The following is a 12,476-nucleotide window of genomic DNA, read 5'->3' as shown; positions in this document are numbered from 1 at the left end:
GCTCTGCCCATGCCCGGGCCACTCAGGTCCTCTAGGACACTGTGTCCTCAATGCCTGGAAGGAGGAAGAATTTTCTCACTAAAGGACATAATCTATAGGACCCTTTGGCTTTGGCTGCTCACCACAAGACGAAAAAAAAAATTTTTGTTGTGACCTGGAAATTTCAGTATATTTTTACCTATTACTGTTCTCTGTAAGATACGTGGAAAAATTCACCTTTCTTAATAATGTCACTGATGTCTTTGAAAATCTCATCTATTTTTTATATTTTTAAGGGAAAGTAATTAGGAGAGTGAAAAAAGACACCACAGGACAAGGTTTTATAGACTCATTGAGAAGCAAGAAACCTGCAGCAAAATAAATTGATAAACATATAAAATATTGAGGTGCTTAAGTGTAAATGGTTTAAAAATGTACACTACTGTGGTGCTCGGTCCCCACCTATTAAGTGATGGTGCATTATATATTCAAATCTACTGAGCATCTGGACACATCTGCTTATTGTTGACTTTTAGAGATTCTGTAGCTGAATTAACATCTCATTTTAAGTTGAAGACCGTAATTTTATCTTACAGTCCTTTAATGTGAATAAAAGTATACTTTGTAATTCAATTAGAAAAGGATTTTGTAAAATGCCTATAGGAAATAGTATCCTTGTCTATACTTGCTACAATGAATAATGATTAAAAAATCATTTTTTATCATTATTAATCACAGGTTAGAATCTTCTGGTCAATATATAGAAAATGAAAATTAATGATCAGGAATCATCAATGACATTAAAAAGATGCCTCTGAGTATTTTTTTTATTATAACCTCTTAGTTGTATTTTTGATCAGGGTTGTAATACCCATATTCATAAACTATATTTTCACATCTAAAAGAAAAATGGGCTACATGATATGCAATAGCTACATTTTCTTTGCTGGTAAGTATATATTTGGGGTTTTCTAGAAAACTGCCATGGGCCTCACAATCAAAGCACCATGATGGAGGAGAGAAGAAACAGTGGAGAGAACTGGGTGATCTGCTCCTGGCTTCTGGGGCCAGGGGACAAGCCAGCCTGAAAGCCTCCCTTCTGTTTCCTTGGTCTTCAAGGATATGCACCCCAGGGATCAGAGTGGTAGTGAAATTGCTAGTCTAACAGGGAGCTTGCATATTGAGCCCCAGGGGTGTGGAGACTGCATAGAGTCGGCTTGTGGCCACCCCACTCCACAGCCCTGCCCAGTGGAGAAGCAACACTGGAGCCTCCTGCTAGAGACATGACTCTTCCTGACCAGGACCTGTGGACCCAGTCCGTCTGTCCGCACTTCCTGGGTGTGCATCGCCCACCACCAATACACAGATGAGGTGTTGAACATGGTTCCTCTTGAAGCCAACCAGGTAACATGCAGACCTTTGTTCATACACTGGAAAATGAATTTAGGTGTGGCTCACATACCCATATCCTTTATTGTTTAGTTTATTTAATTTGTTATATATTTCATCCCAAGTGCAATACCAATGAATATTGGTTTCTTGCTCCTCCATGACCAACCTTCCACAGCAGCACTATGCTGGGTTTGCATTTACCACGTAAGGCATGGTTTCCTTCTCTCTTCTATCCTCACATGCCCTGACACATTGCTTCCTTCTGAGCAGTAAAAGGTGCTGTGTTCGGGCTGGTATTGTGGCTCAGGGGTAGAGCACTTGCCTTGTAAGTGTGAGGTACTAGGTTTGATTCTCAGCACTGCATATAAATAAATGAATTGAATAAAGATCCGTTAACAACTAAAATTGTTTTTTTTTTAAAAAAAAAAGGTGCCCTGTTCCAATGTTCAGGCCAGAAACAGTAAAGGGGGCTAGGGTTGTGGCTCAGCGGTTGAGCGCTCGCCTCACATTTACAAGACCCTGGGTTCGATCCTTAGCACCACATAAAAATACATAGGTAAAATAAAGGTATTGAGTCCAACTATAACTAAAAAATAAATATTAAAAAAACAATAAAGGGCCCACGAAAAGTGGGGGTGTGAAGTTCCCACTGCTGTACACTAAGCTGTGTGCTTTCTTTCTATTCACTTCTCTTCCCCAGTTTTTGTTTTTCCTCAAGCTTCACTGAAACATGACTGAATGGCAGATATTTACGATGTTCAAGATGATGGTTAATAACCTATGAATACAATCAAGCTAATGAACACAGCCATCACAGTCCCCATTGTACAAATGGAACATCCAGGTTGCTCATGCAGTTGAAGCTTTTTCCCATTCAAAAAGCAGGTTCAGAAACTTGGATCATATTCAGAGTGTGTGACTTACACCAATGTGTCACCTAATGATAAATCAGTCAGACATGTCTGTCTCCTCATGTAGACAGAGACAATAGGTCTACCTACCAGCACAATCCTAGGAGCAACCTGATATCCTAAAAGTATCTAATAAATATGTCTGTGTTATCCGGTCTCTGTTTTCCAAAGAACAAGCTGTATGTAGTCTCACTCTTTTCTTAGGAGTCTATGGATTCCAAATTTCTCTCATTTTGATGTTTTTTACTTTAAGGCAAAGAACCTTAAAATGAGAACAAGAATCTCATGAACATTTGCCCAAATTCTCACAGAACTATTTGCAAAGGAGAGAACTTGCAATTCCATGGGCGAGTCTTCTGAGCTTCTGGAGGGCTTCTCTAGCCTTTGCTCATGCCCACCTGGATGGATGCCATCCACCTGCCACAACTAATTTCATGGGTACAGGTGGCCAAACACTGAGGGCAGGTAATGTCTAAAGGCTTTGCATTGGAAGAAATATTAAAATTACAAAGGTAGATTATGAGATCTGAGTGACTACGTAGGAATACAAGTTCTATGCTATCCAGAGCACTAGCAGAGCTTAGTGGAGAGTCAACCCCTCACTCAGACGACCTGAGCTCAGTCCTCGTCTTAGCCAAGCACCCATTTCACATCCCACATCCCAAGATGACCTCCCGTTACTCAAGGGTCTTCATGGGTAGGTAAGATGGAGTGGCAGTGAGGACTAACATGTCAGCAGTTTGACAAGATCATCACATGACTCAGAGAGAATCCAAAGTTGGTGAACTTTGGATAAAGAGGAGAGAGATCACACCACCATTCCTGTCTTACTGTTTGCTTGAAGGCACAGACTAATTCTAAGGTAAAAGCCACGCCTTACGCATTGCTTTATTCTCAGCACTTAATTCAGTATGTGCAACGGTAGGTGTTCAGTAAAACAATTGTTTCAGTAAATGAGGTAAGAAAAAGAGAAGTGAGTGACCGGGGAAGGGAGGAGAGAGTGGCAGAGGAGAATGTTTGAACATTCATTTGTGTTCACAGTATTAATGATAAAGCTTTTTTAAAAAAATAAATGGTTCTCAGAATTCAGCACACATCAAAGTCACCCAGAGGGCTTGTTGAAACTTAGACTGCCAGTCCTCATCCACAGGGTTTATTGGCAGTGAGTCTGATGGAGGGACTGAGAATTTGCATTGCTATCATCTTCCCAAATAATATTCCTAATGCAGTCCATATGTTTTATGATCTTTTCATCCCATCTTTTCCTTGAGATTCACCAACAACATGAGCCCAGAAACCAAACAACGGTTTCAGAATTCCTGCTCCTTGGCCTGACAGAGGACCCAGCACTGCAGCCCCTTGTCTTCAGCCTGTTCCTGTCCATGTATCTGGTCACCATCCTGGGGAACCTGCTCATCATCCTGGCCATCAGCTCTGATTCCCACCTCCACACCCCCATGTACTTCTTCCTCTCCAACCTGTCCCTCACTGACATCTCTTTAAGTACCATCACGGTCCCCAAGATGCTGGTGAACATCCAGAGACAGAGCAAGACCATCAGTTACGCAGGCTGCCTCACCCAGGTCTACTTTGCTCTGGTTTTTGTTGGAATGGAAAACTTTCTCCTGGCGGCAATGGCTTTTGACCGTTACGTGGCCATCTGCCATCCACTCAGGTACACAGTCATCATGAATCTGAGCCTCTGTGTCCTTATGATTCTGTCCTCTTTGTGCATCAGCACTGTGGACGCCCTGCTGCACACTCTGATGGTGCTGAGACTGTCCTTCTGCACAGACCTAGAGATCCCCCACTTCTTCTGTGAACTCGCTCAGATGATTAAGCTGGCCTGTTCGGATACGTTCATTGACAACATCCTTATCTATATTGCAGCTGTCATATTTGGTGGTGTTCCTCTCTCAGGGATCATTTTCTCTTACACTCACATTGCAACTTCTGTCTTGAGAATGCCATCATCTGGGGGAAAGTATAAAGCCTTTTCCACCTGTGGGTCTCACCTGTCAGTTGTCTCCCTGTTCTATGGGACAGCTTTTGGGGTGTACATTAGCTCTGAGGTCACTGACTCCCCCAGAAAGACTGCAGTGGCTTCAGTGATGTATTCGGTGGTTCCTCAAATGCTGAACCCTTTTATATACAGCCTGAGGAACAGAGACATGAAAGAGGCCTTGAGGAAGCTCATTAGTAGGACATCTTCTTTTCTATTATGCTTTATTTGAATTGAATTTGGGTTTCTACAGCAAATCTAATTGACAATTTTCTTTGTGAACCTTCTGTGAAACCATAGTTTTCTATAATGATCAAATAATGACTAGGTCCATTTTAAATTGGCTTAAACCTAATTTTGCTCTTGTCCTGCTCTCTGACTCGATTCTCCAAATAATCTTTCCTTGCTTGGCTTCTGTAGATGCAGAACCTGTGGAAGAGGCTCCAATTTAAACATTTTTTTTTTGCATCCTCAGCTGTAGGCAATGTGAGGTTCAGAGATGGCAAGGAAAATTTATACAAAGTTATTGTTATATTTTATATATAACTTCTGCCTGCTTATGTGTTTAGGGCTAATAGAAGTACACTCTAGTGTAATGTGAGGCAAAGTAGTAAACCTTCACAACCTGGGAAATAAACACTGAGCCCTGTCCTGGCAAACCTCGGAACTAGCATCCACCACCCTCAGCTTCATTGTTGATAACATTTGCATAATTAGATGATGTCAGTGGTGATAGGTCATGAAGCTCATCAGTGAAGATGTCTTCAGTCCTAATAAGGAAGAGAAAACCTAATTGTTAAAGAGCTCAAACAATAACTCGAGTTTTCCTGCAATGACTCAGAGACAGGAAACACACTGGAACAGAGTGATTCTCTCCACGAAGGGGCCACGTCCTGGGACTGGTTCTCTTGGTCCCCAGGTTATTGCAGAACGTGCCGCCATCAGGTGTCACACCTGGACATGATCTCAGAGACAGGAAACTGAGTGTCCTTCCGTAGGTCCACTGGTGGGAAACCTTCCCATGGGTGAAGCAGATCACATCTCTGAGGTGCATAGAGTTGTGGCCCTCAGTGTCCAGCTGCTGTCTCAGTCACTGTGACTAACTTACATGACAAATTGGTGCAAGGCACTTGTTTGCAATAGGGGAATCTGTGGAGGAGGAGCATTAGTGGATGATCTGGGCTCTCAGTAATCAAGTGATTCCAGAAGGGAGAAAGCACAGGAAAAAACATGTGGTAACCACACAGGTCATGATGGAATTGATGTGGTTGGTATTTGATTGTTTTTCCCTTACACAACTGTCATTCCCATAGACCTCTAATGCCTTTGCATCTCCAGTGCAGATATAACTGTACAATTTATTACATAAAAGTGCTTCCATTTCATGTGTCTCAATTCAAGCTTAGTGGATGGATTCCATGTCTCCCTGTTACTCTCATCACTTCGCCTCAGAATCTATTGTGCTCTTGGGTGTGGCAGTTACTCTCTTATTCCAAATATTCCATAAGATTATGCCCGTTATGGTGACATTAAAACTGAGGAATATTTTTGATGGTGATGAATGTTTTATCTATTTTCTTCTCTTGTAAATAAAGTCTTTTCAATATTCTTCTCCATGTCTGACATGGGGAAAAAAGGTGGTTTTATAGAGGGGTGGATTTGTGGGTTGTAGTGGAGTGGATTTTCATTTTTGCATGGTTCCAAAGGATCTGCTAAGTAGTTGAATCAATTTACCTTCTCAATAAATATTCCTGATTTTCCATATTATTCTCTAATAGTTAAATTACCCTGATAATCTAAAGGTTGCAAATGGGAGTTGATTAATTTGTTTATCTCATTAAGAGGCTTAGAGTGCATTCACATATTAGTGTCCATTTATTTTTCTCTCTTGGGGAGTATGTATCTATGATATATCCACTGAATTGTTCATCTATCTTAAAAAGCAATTTGAAATTGTTCTTTATATAATTGGAAGAGTCATCCTATATATGTATCACATACATAAACATAGAAGATTGCAGTTACTTACTTAGGACAGCGTGGTGTTGTGCTTGTACCTCGTGGTATTCACTAGCTGGCCACAGTGTGCAACGTTCCCATGGTTTAATTAGTGAATACTTCCCCTCATGCTCTGTGGTCAGAAGGTCTCAATTTTGAAACTTCTGCTTTTCCCAATAAGGAATTTTTAGTTTCACCTTTTTCAGTTTAGGCTGAAACCACATGAAATTTATTTTTGCCTTTGACCCAAGAAAGGAATCAAATTCATTTTTATTTCTTAGCACCTTTGACCACATAATCCATCTGTCCACTGTAATTTCAATTCAGAAATAAACTTCATTTAGAGGTCGATGTTTTGTGGAATGTCTTTTCTGAGCAATAGTACTGTTATACTTTGTCGTGCTCCAAAATCACAACCCTTTGTCACTGTAGAACATCAGTCAGCTGAAACTAAGTTTGCCGTGGTAATATAAAGCTCTGAAACCTTTTTTATTCTTAATCACAAATGGACTTTTACAACAGGTAAGAGCTTTTCTGATCATTTAGGTTTATTCCCACATTGATAGCCATAGGGGGTGGGACTTGTTAGATTAATAAGGTTTTTGTGAAGTCATGGAACTTCACCCTGAGATCCATGTCCTTGTAACAAGAAGATGAGAGCAGAAATTCCTGTACTTGCTAAGAGAAGACACCACAAACAGGTAGCAGTGTGCAAACCACAAGAAGTCATCACCAGGGTCTGTATCATCTGATACCTGGATCTTGGAAAACAACACCCAGTCCTTAGAGAAATAAATGTCCACTATTGAACCTTCCCGGGCTACGGTGTTGTGCAATAGCAGCCCCCGTTGACTGATGCTGACATTCATTCATGAGTACAGAAGAAAGCAATCAATAAGAAGCCAACGTACAAATCAAGTGACACAAGAACAACAAGGTAGAAGATGTTCTGATGAGTGTTTCACCATTTTTATTGGTGCATTAAAATAATACCCAGTAGTGAGATTCATTATGCCATATTCAGACATGCACCAAGTATAACGTGATTCAGTTCATTTCCTAGTAGCTTCCCTTTCCTTTCTTCCTTCTCCTGATCTGCTCATTCTACTCTACTGATCTTCTATTTATTATTAGTAATTATTATTATTAATATTACTATTATTCATGTGTTGATTTATGCCTTGGTGAGTTTGGGCCTCCTCCATGTCCTGTTTCACAGGCTGTAGATAAATGGGTGAGTTTGTCATTGTAGGGACCCCAGAATACCACCCTATTCACCAAACTGTGATTAGTTTACAAAGGAGCAAAGGTCCTGATTCTGGATTGTGGATATGGGAAAGGATGTTTTCTGAATAACTCCATGAGATGGTTGGCTCTCTGTTGCATCATAACCTAAGGAAAACAGAGTCTGCATTCTGTTTTCTGGAAAATGTTGGGATATGACCCCTGGAACTGAGCCAGGCTTTCAATGACCAGAGGTGCAGGGTTAGGGTGAAACTAACAGGAGGAGGAGTGAATGAAGGGGTTGCACTGTGTGTGGAGGTTCAGCTTGTGAAATTTCATTAACTTGGGATGATCAGCTTCATGGTGTGAGCTAATAGAGCTGTCCTCATTCACGAAATTCAAACATTCCATCATTAGGTCAAATTCTGCTACTTGGAATTTAGGCCAAATTGGTGAAAGAGGAAGCCAAGGTTAGTGGGTGTGGTTTTGCTCTGTAAGTAGCATGTTGAGGACACGGAACTGACCTGCTGTCACTGTTGACGGACACTGCATAGCTCCTGTATTCTCTGTAGAGTTACCTCTTATCAGCTTAACAGAAACTGGCAGAGTAATTATCAACCTTGGAGACAAAGTTTAGAATATCATGAGTTATAAAACAGGAACTAAGATTGCAATCATTTGGGGAAGCCATAAATGGCCGTGTACATGGGTTGAGTAGAGGCTAGTCCTCCTCCTGTACTGAGATGCTTACTTAGCTCCATCCTTTGTCCTAATTCTCTGCTGTCACTCACATCCTCCTAAAAAATACCCCAAAATCGCTATAGCAAGAACCCTTTGCTTATATTCTGCCTCTATGGAAGCTGACCATGAAATTAAACTCTAAAAGGTCACATGAGTTTTCAAAATTCCAAACTATTGAAGACCCAAATCAATTTCTAAATACTAGCAGAAATACACAGAGCAGAGAAGGGGCTAGTGGTAGAAGACATCTCTGTGGCTCATCCAGTGCTCTTGGACACGGACTCACTTTTGAAGTGAAAGCACAAAGCACAGAACTAATCAATCATAAGGAAGACATTTGAATGAGTTTCTTTAAGGCCTCCTTCATGTCCCTGTTCCTCAGGCTGTAGATAAAGGGGTTCAGCATTGGAGGGACCACACAATACATCACGGAGGCTATTGCACTCTTTTTGGGTAAGTCTGTGACTGCAGAGCTAACGTACACACCAAGACCTGTCCCATAGAACAAGGAGACCACTGAGAGATGAGACCCACACGTGAAAAAGGCTTTAGACTTTCTCCCAGATGACGGCATTTTCAGAACAGAGGACACAATTTTAACATAAGAGAAAAGAATCCCAAAGAGAGGAAGACCACCCAGCAGGCTAGTCATCACATATACCAGGATGTTATTGATGAGGTTGTCAGAACAGGCCAGCTTGATGACCTGACCAAGTTCACAGAAGAAGTGGGGGATCTCCAGGTTTCTGCAGAAAGACAGCCTCAGTAGCATCAAACTTTGGAGCAGGGCATACGTAATGCTGATGGTCAAGGACAAGAGAATCAGCAGGACACACAGGCGGGGGTTCATGATGACTGTGTACCTGAGGGGATGGCAGACGGCCACGTAACGGTCATAAGCCATTGCTGCAAGAAGACAGTTTTCTATTCCAGCAAAAACCAGGACAAAGCAGACCTGGGCGAGGCAGCCTGTGTAACTGATGATCTTGTTGTGTCTCTGGATGTTCACCAGCATCTTTGGGACCGTGGTGGAGATGAAACACATGTCACTGAAGGACAGGTTGGAGAGGAAGAAGTACATGGGGGTGTGGAGGTGGGAGTCACAGATGATGACCAGGATGATGAGCAGGTTGCCAACCAATGTGACCAGGTACATGAACAGGAACAGTCCAAAGATGGTGGGCTGCAGGTCTGTGTCCTCTGAGAGACCCAGGAGGAGGAATTCTACTGTGCCCGCATGCTTTTCTGATTCCGTGCTGTTGGAGAGACTGACAGGGAAGATACAGGTGATGGGACAGATAATGGATGCATGAGCCTCTGTATTAGGAAAGTACAGAGTCTGTGTTATGAGGTGAAGTAAAGGTGATAGTCTTCTCACCTCCTGTGATCTGCTCCCTTCCCTCTCAGTCTCCTGTCTTTCTCACTTCCACTCTCCCAACTATCTGCCTGTTCAAAGTTTATTTCTTAAATACCACCTCCATCCCTATTCTACCCAACTAATAGGAGTAAACATGCAACTAAAAAGTAGCTTTTTCCTTGAAAATTCTCCAATCCTTAAATGAACAGTAAATGAATAAACAAACAACATTATACCTAGATCCATAATAACTCCTTCAATCAAGATTTCAACTCAATGTACATATGATGTCAAAATACATTCTACTGTCAGGTATAATTAAAAAGAATAAAATAAATTGTAATGGATTTAAAAAAAGATTCCAACTCAGAGACTCTGTTCTTTAATTATGAAAACATCTCACATATTCAAAATCCAGATTATTATGAATGAGGAACTGGGTGTGCACCATACACATTTAATTAATAGATATTGCCTTATTTGTATTATTATTGTTGAAAAATAAGTAACATGTATTCATTTTCCATATCCTTAATAATAGAAGGATGTACATTTCTCTTCCCCAAGAGAATCAGAATAGTGAAATTGATATACATTATTCTCTGTTCTTGCAGAACAGAGGAAGTACTGGGTCTTGAAATGGAGCAAATCATAATCCATGCGTGTAACACTATGTCAAAATGAATCTCACTCTTATGTTTAACTACAACGCACTAACAAAAACATTTTAGAATCACAGAAACTTCATGTAAATCACATGATCTTTTCTTATTTGGAAAAAAATAACATGTTTAATCACTTCTCAGTGTTGGTACAATTTTCTCTTGTTCAAGACCTTATCTACCTTACCAATGCCTTATTAAATCACAATTTAATTTTCCTTTCTCTGACTGATGGTCATTTTAATTATTGAACATTATATTCATATACACACACATCCATATAAAGATACACACATTAAAAAGTGCAAAGAAAAAGTGAATTTAAAATAACACGTTAAGGACAATTTAATTAAAAACAGTTTTTGTCTCTGAAAAAGGAAAGAGAATGGAGTGGAACACAGATTCTTTGTCACACTGAAGCCTGCTATTTTGTTATTTTATGAAAAGATCATGGGTGGCGGGACATCCACACTGTTGAATCATACATGCATGCTTAGTTCTCAGGTTACGCTGTGCTTCTCTGTTTTTTAACATTTCATAGGTTAATGCCAAGATAAAGCTGAATCACCCTTGGGATGGCCCTTGTTCTCCACCTGCTCTTCCACAGTATTTTCAAGAACAGGAGGCAGTGCTGGTCAAGACCTGGTCTGATAAGGGAATTATGAGCCAGGAAGGAAAAAGTTGCTAGAAGCTGGCCACAGACCTTTGCCCTTTGTAAAGTAAATGAAAGAAAAGGTTAGAGAATTCTCGAACAAATCACAACCACGGCAGGGGCAGAGTGCTGTAGGTGTGGAAGGCAGCGCTGGACTCAGGGCAGAGTGAGGTGTTAGTGGGAGGAAAGCCGCTGGGTGCTGGGGCACAAGAGGCGGCAAACCTGTGCAGAGGAGGCACAGTCAGGCCGACACCCTGCAGGTGACCTAGTTCTGCTCCTCCTCCTCAGGTCTTTACCTCACCACTGCCCCAGATGGACTGACAGACAAAGACCTGTCCCCACAGGGACACATAAACCAGGAGGCTTCAGATTACCTGGTGCCAACACTGAGCACTGACATGGCTCTTCAATGCAGCGAAGGAGAAAGATGGAAGCTCTGTTCTCAAGGACACGGACACAGTGCAGCACCTGCCTCCTGTGCGGAAAGGATGTGGCTGAGCCCAGGGCCAGGGGAGCTACATATTCACCTGGGCCAGCGTGGAGTCGGTGGTCACAGGCAGACTGTCATCTCCGTGGCCCTTGGGGCTTCAATATCCAAAGCTCCTCATTAGCCAACTCTTTTGGCCTCCTGCACAAACCCTGAGGGTGCGCACCCGAGGGATGGAGAGAGAGCAGCAGTTGTGGAGATGAGGCCTTTCGCTGAATGCCAGGTACATTTCAACAGTGTGGACAACGGGGTTTCCCAATGATGGTGCTTAGGGCGTTCAAGAAAGAGAGGAATGAGGGCTGATGCTCAGTGAAGAAACTGCTCAGCACCTGGAAGAATGGAGTTGCCATCAAAGAGGACCAGAAATTGTGTGAGCACAGCACACTGGAAGGTCAACACCATGATTCCCATATAAATGCTGATTTTAAGACTAAATGTCTTAAAATCATTAATTTTTTAAAATGTCTATTAGGCATTTGTATGAGGATGCCAAATGGACATTTGGGAGAGATACTTAGGAGACTATTTGTCTTAATATCTAATTGTCTAGTAACTGATTGGGTACTGCAAGAACCATAAAAATACCCACCTTTTAAGGCTGAGCCTATGTATGGCTCTGTGAAATTGGAACTTCTTTTGCATTCCATAAGCAAAAGCTTCTAATATATTGTCCATAGTCAGAATGGACTATTATAGACATTTCACTTCCTTTTTAGAATTTTACCCCTGCACTTTTGCAACTTCAGAGTCGTAGCACATGAAAACATTGCAAGTAATAATTAGAGATCATAGATGTAAATTAAGAGTCTTCATTATCAATATTGTTGCCAAAAATGCAAATTAACAGAAAATACTTTGATATGAGGACAAGTTACCTCTGTGATTGTAACTAAAAATCTCTAGGGATTGTTTGTTGCCATAGGGAACTCAGCTTTGCTGACTGTTAGCTGCAGTCATCAAGGATGTGAGGTTATACAGGGAGAGATCCAGCAGAGCCCCTTTTTAGAAAAGAGAGTCCAGGAGACATGAACACCTGAGCACGGCGCTTCTTCATGCTGAATTGGAGTTACA

At 41.5% G+C, this 12,476-nt stretch overlaps 1 protein-coding gene and 1 pseudogene across 1 annotated transcript; one reads left to right on the top strand and one right to left on the bottom strand.

Annotated features, from left to right (window-relative positions):
- Positions 1 to 3,545: 3,545 nt before the first annotated feature.
- LOC107157494 lies at positions 3,546 to 4,516 on the top strand (annotated as a pseudogene).
- Positions 4,517 to 8,569: 4,053 nt separating this feature from the next.
- Positions 8,570 to 11,318, bottom strand: LOC107157492 (putative gustatory receptor clone PTE03). The gene is made up of 2 exons (XM_015503867.1): positions 11,293 to 11,318; positions 8,570 to 9,515 (listed from the first exon to the last, which is right to left on the bottom strand). The coding sequence occupies exons 1-2, from the start codon at positions 11,316 to 11,318 to the stop codon at positions 8,570 to 8,572; spliced, it is 972 nt and encodes a 323-aa protein (XP_015359353.1).
- Positions 11,319 to 12,476: the final 1,158 nt, after the last annotated feature.

Source organism: Marmota marmota, unplaced genomic scaffold (genome assembly GCF_001458135.2).
Source record: "Marmota marmota marmota unplaced genomic scaffold, marMar, whole genome shotgun sequence".
In the NCBI taxonomy this organism is placed as follows: domain Eukaryota; kingdom Metazoa; phylum Chordata; class Mammalia; order Rodentia; family Sciuridae; genus Marmota; species Marmota marmota.
Note: the sequence above shows the minus strand (reverse complement) of the source record. Positions and strands in the feature narration are given on the sequence as shown.

Bases quoted from the DNA above. Each gene is read 5' to 3' on its own strand.
- LOC107157492 (XM_015503867.1), bottom strand. From the start codon at position 11,318: ATGTCAGTGCTCAGTGTTGGCACCAG. The intron at 9,516-11,292 runs GTAATCTGAAGC...CTTCCCTGTCAG, and splicing joins GTGCTCAGTGTTGGCACCAG to TCTCTCCAACAGCACGGAAT.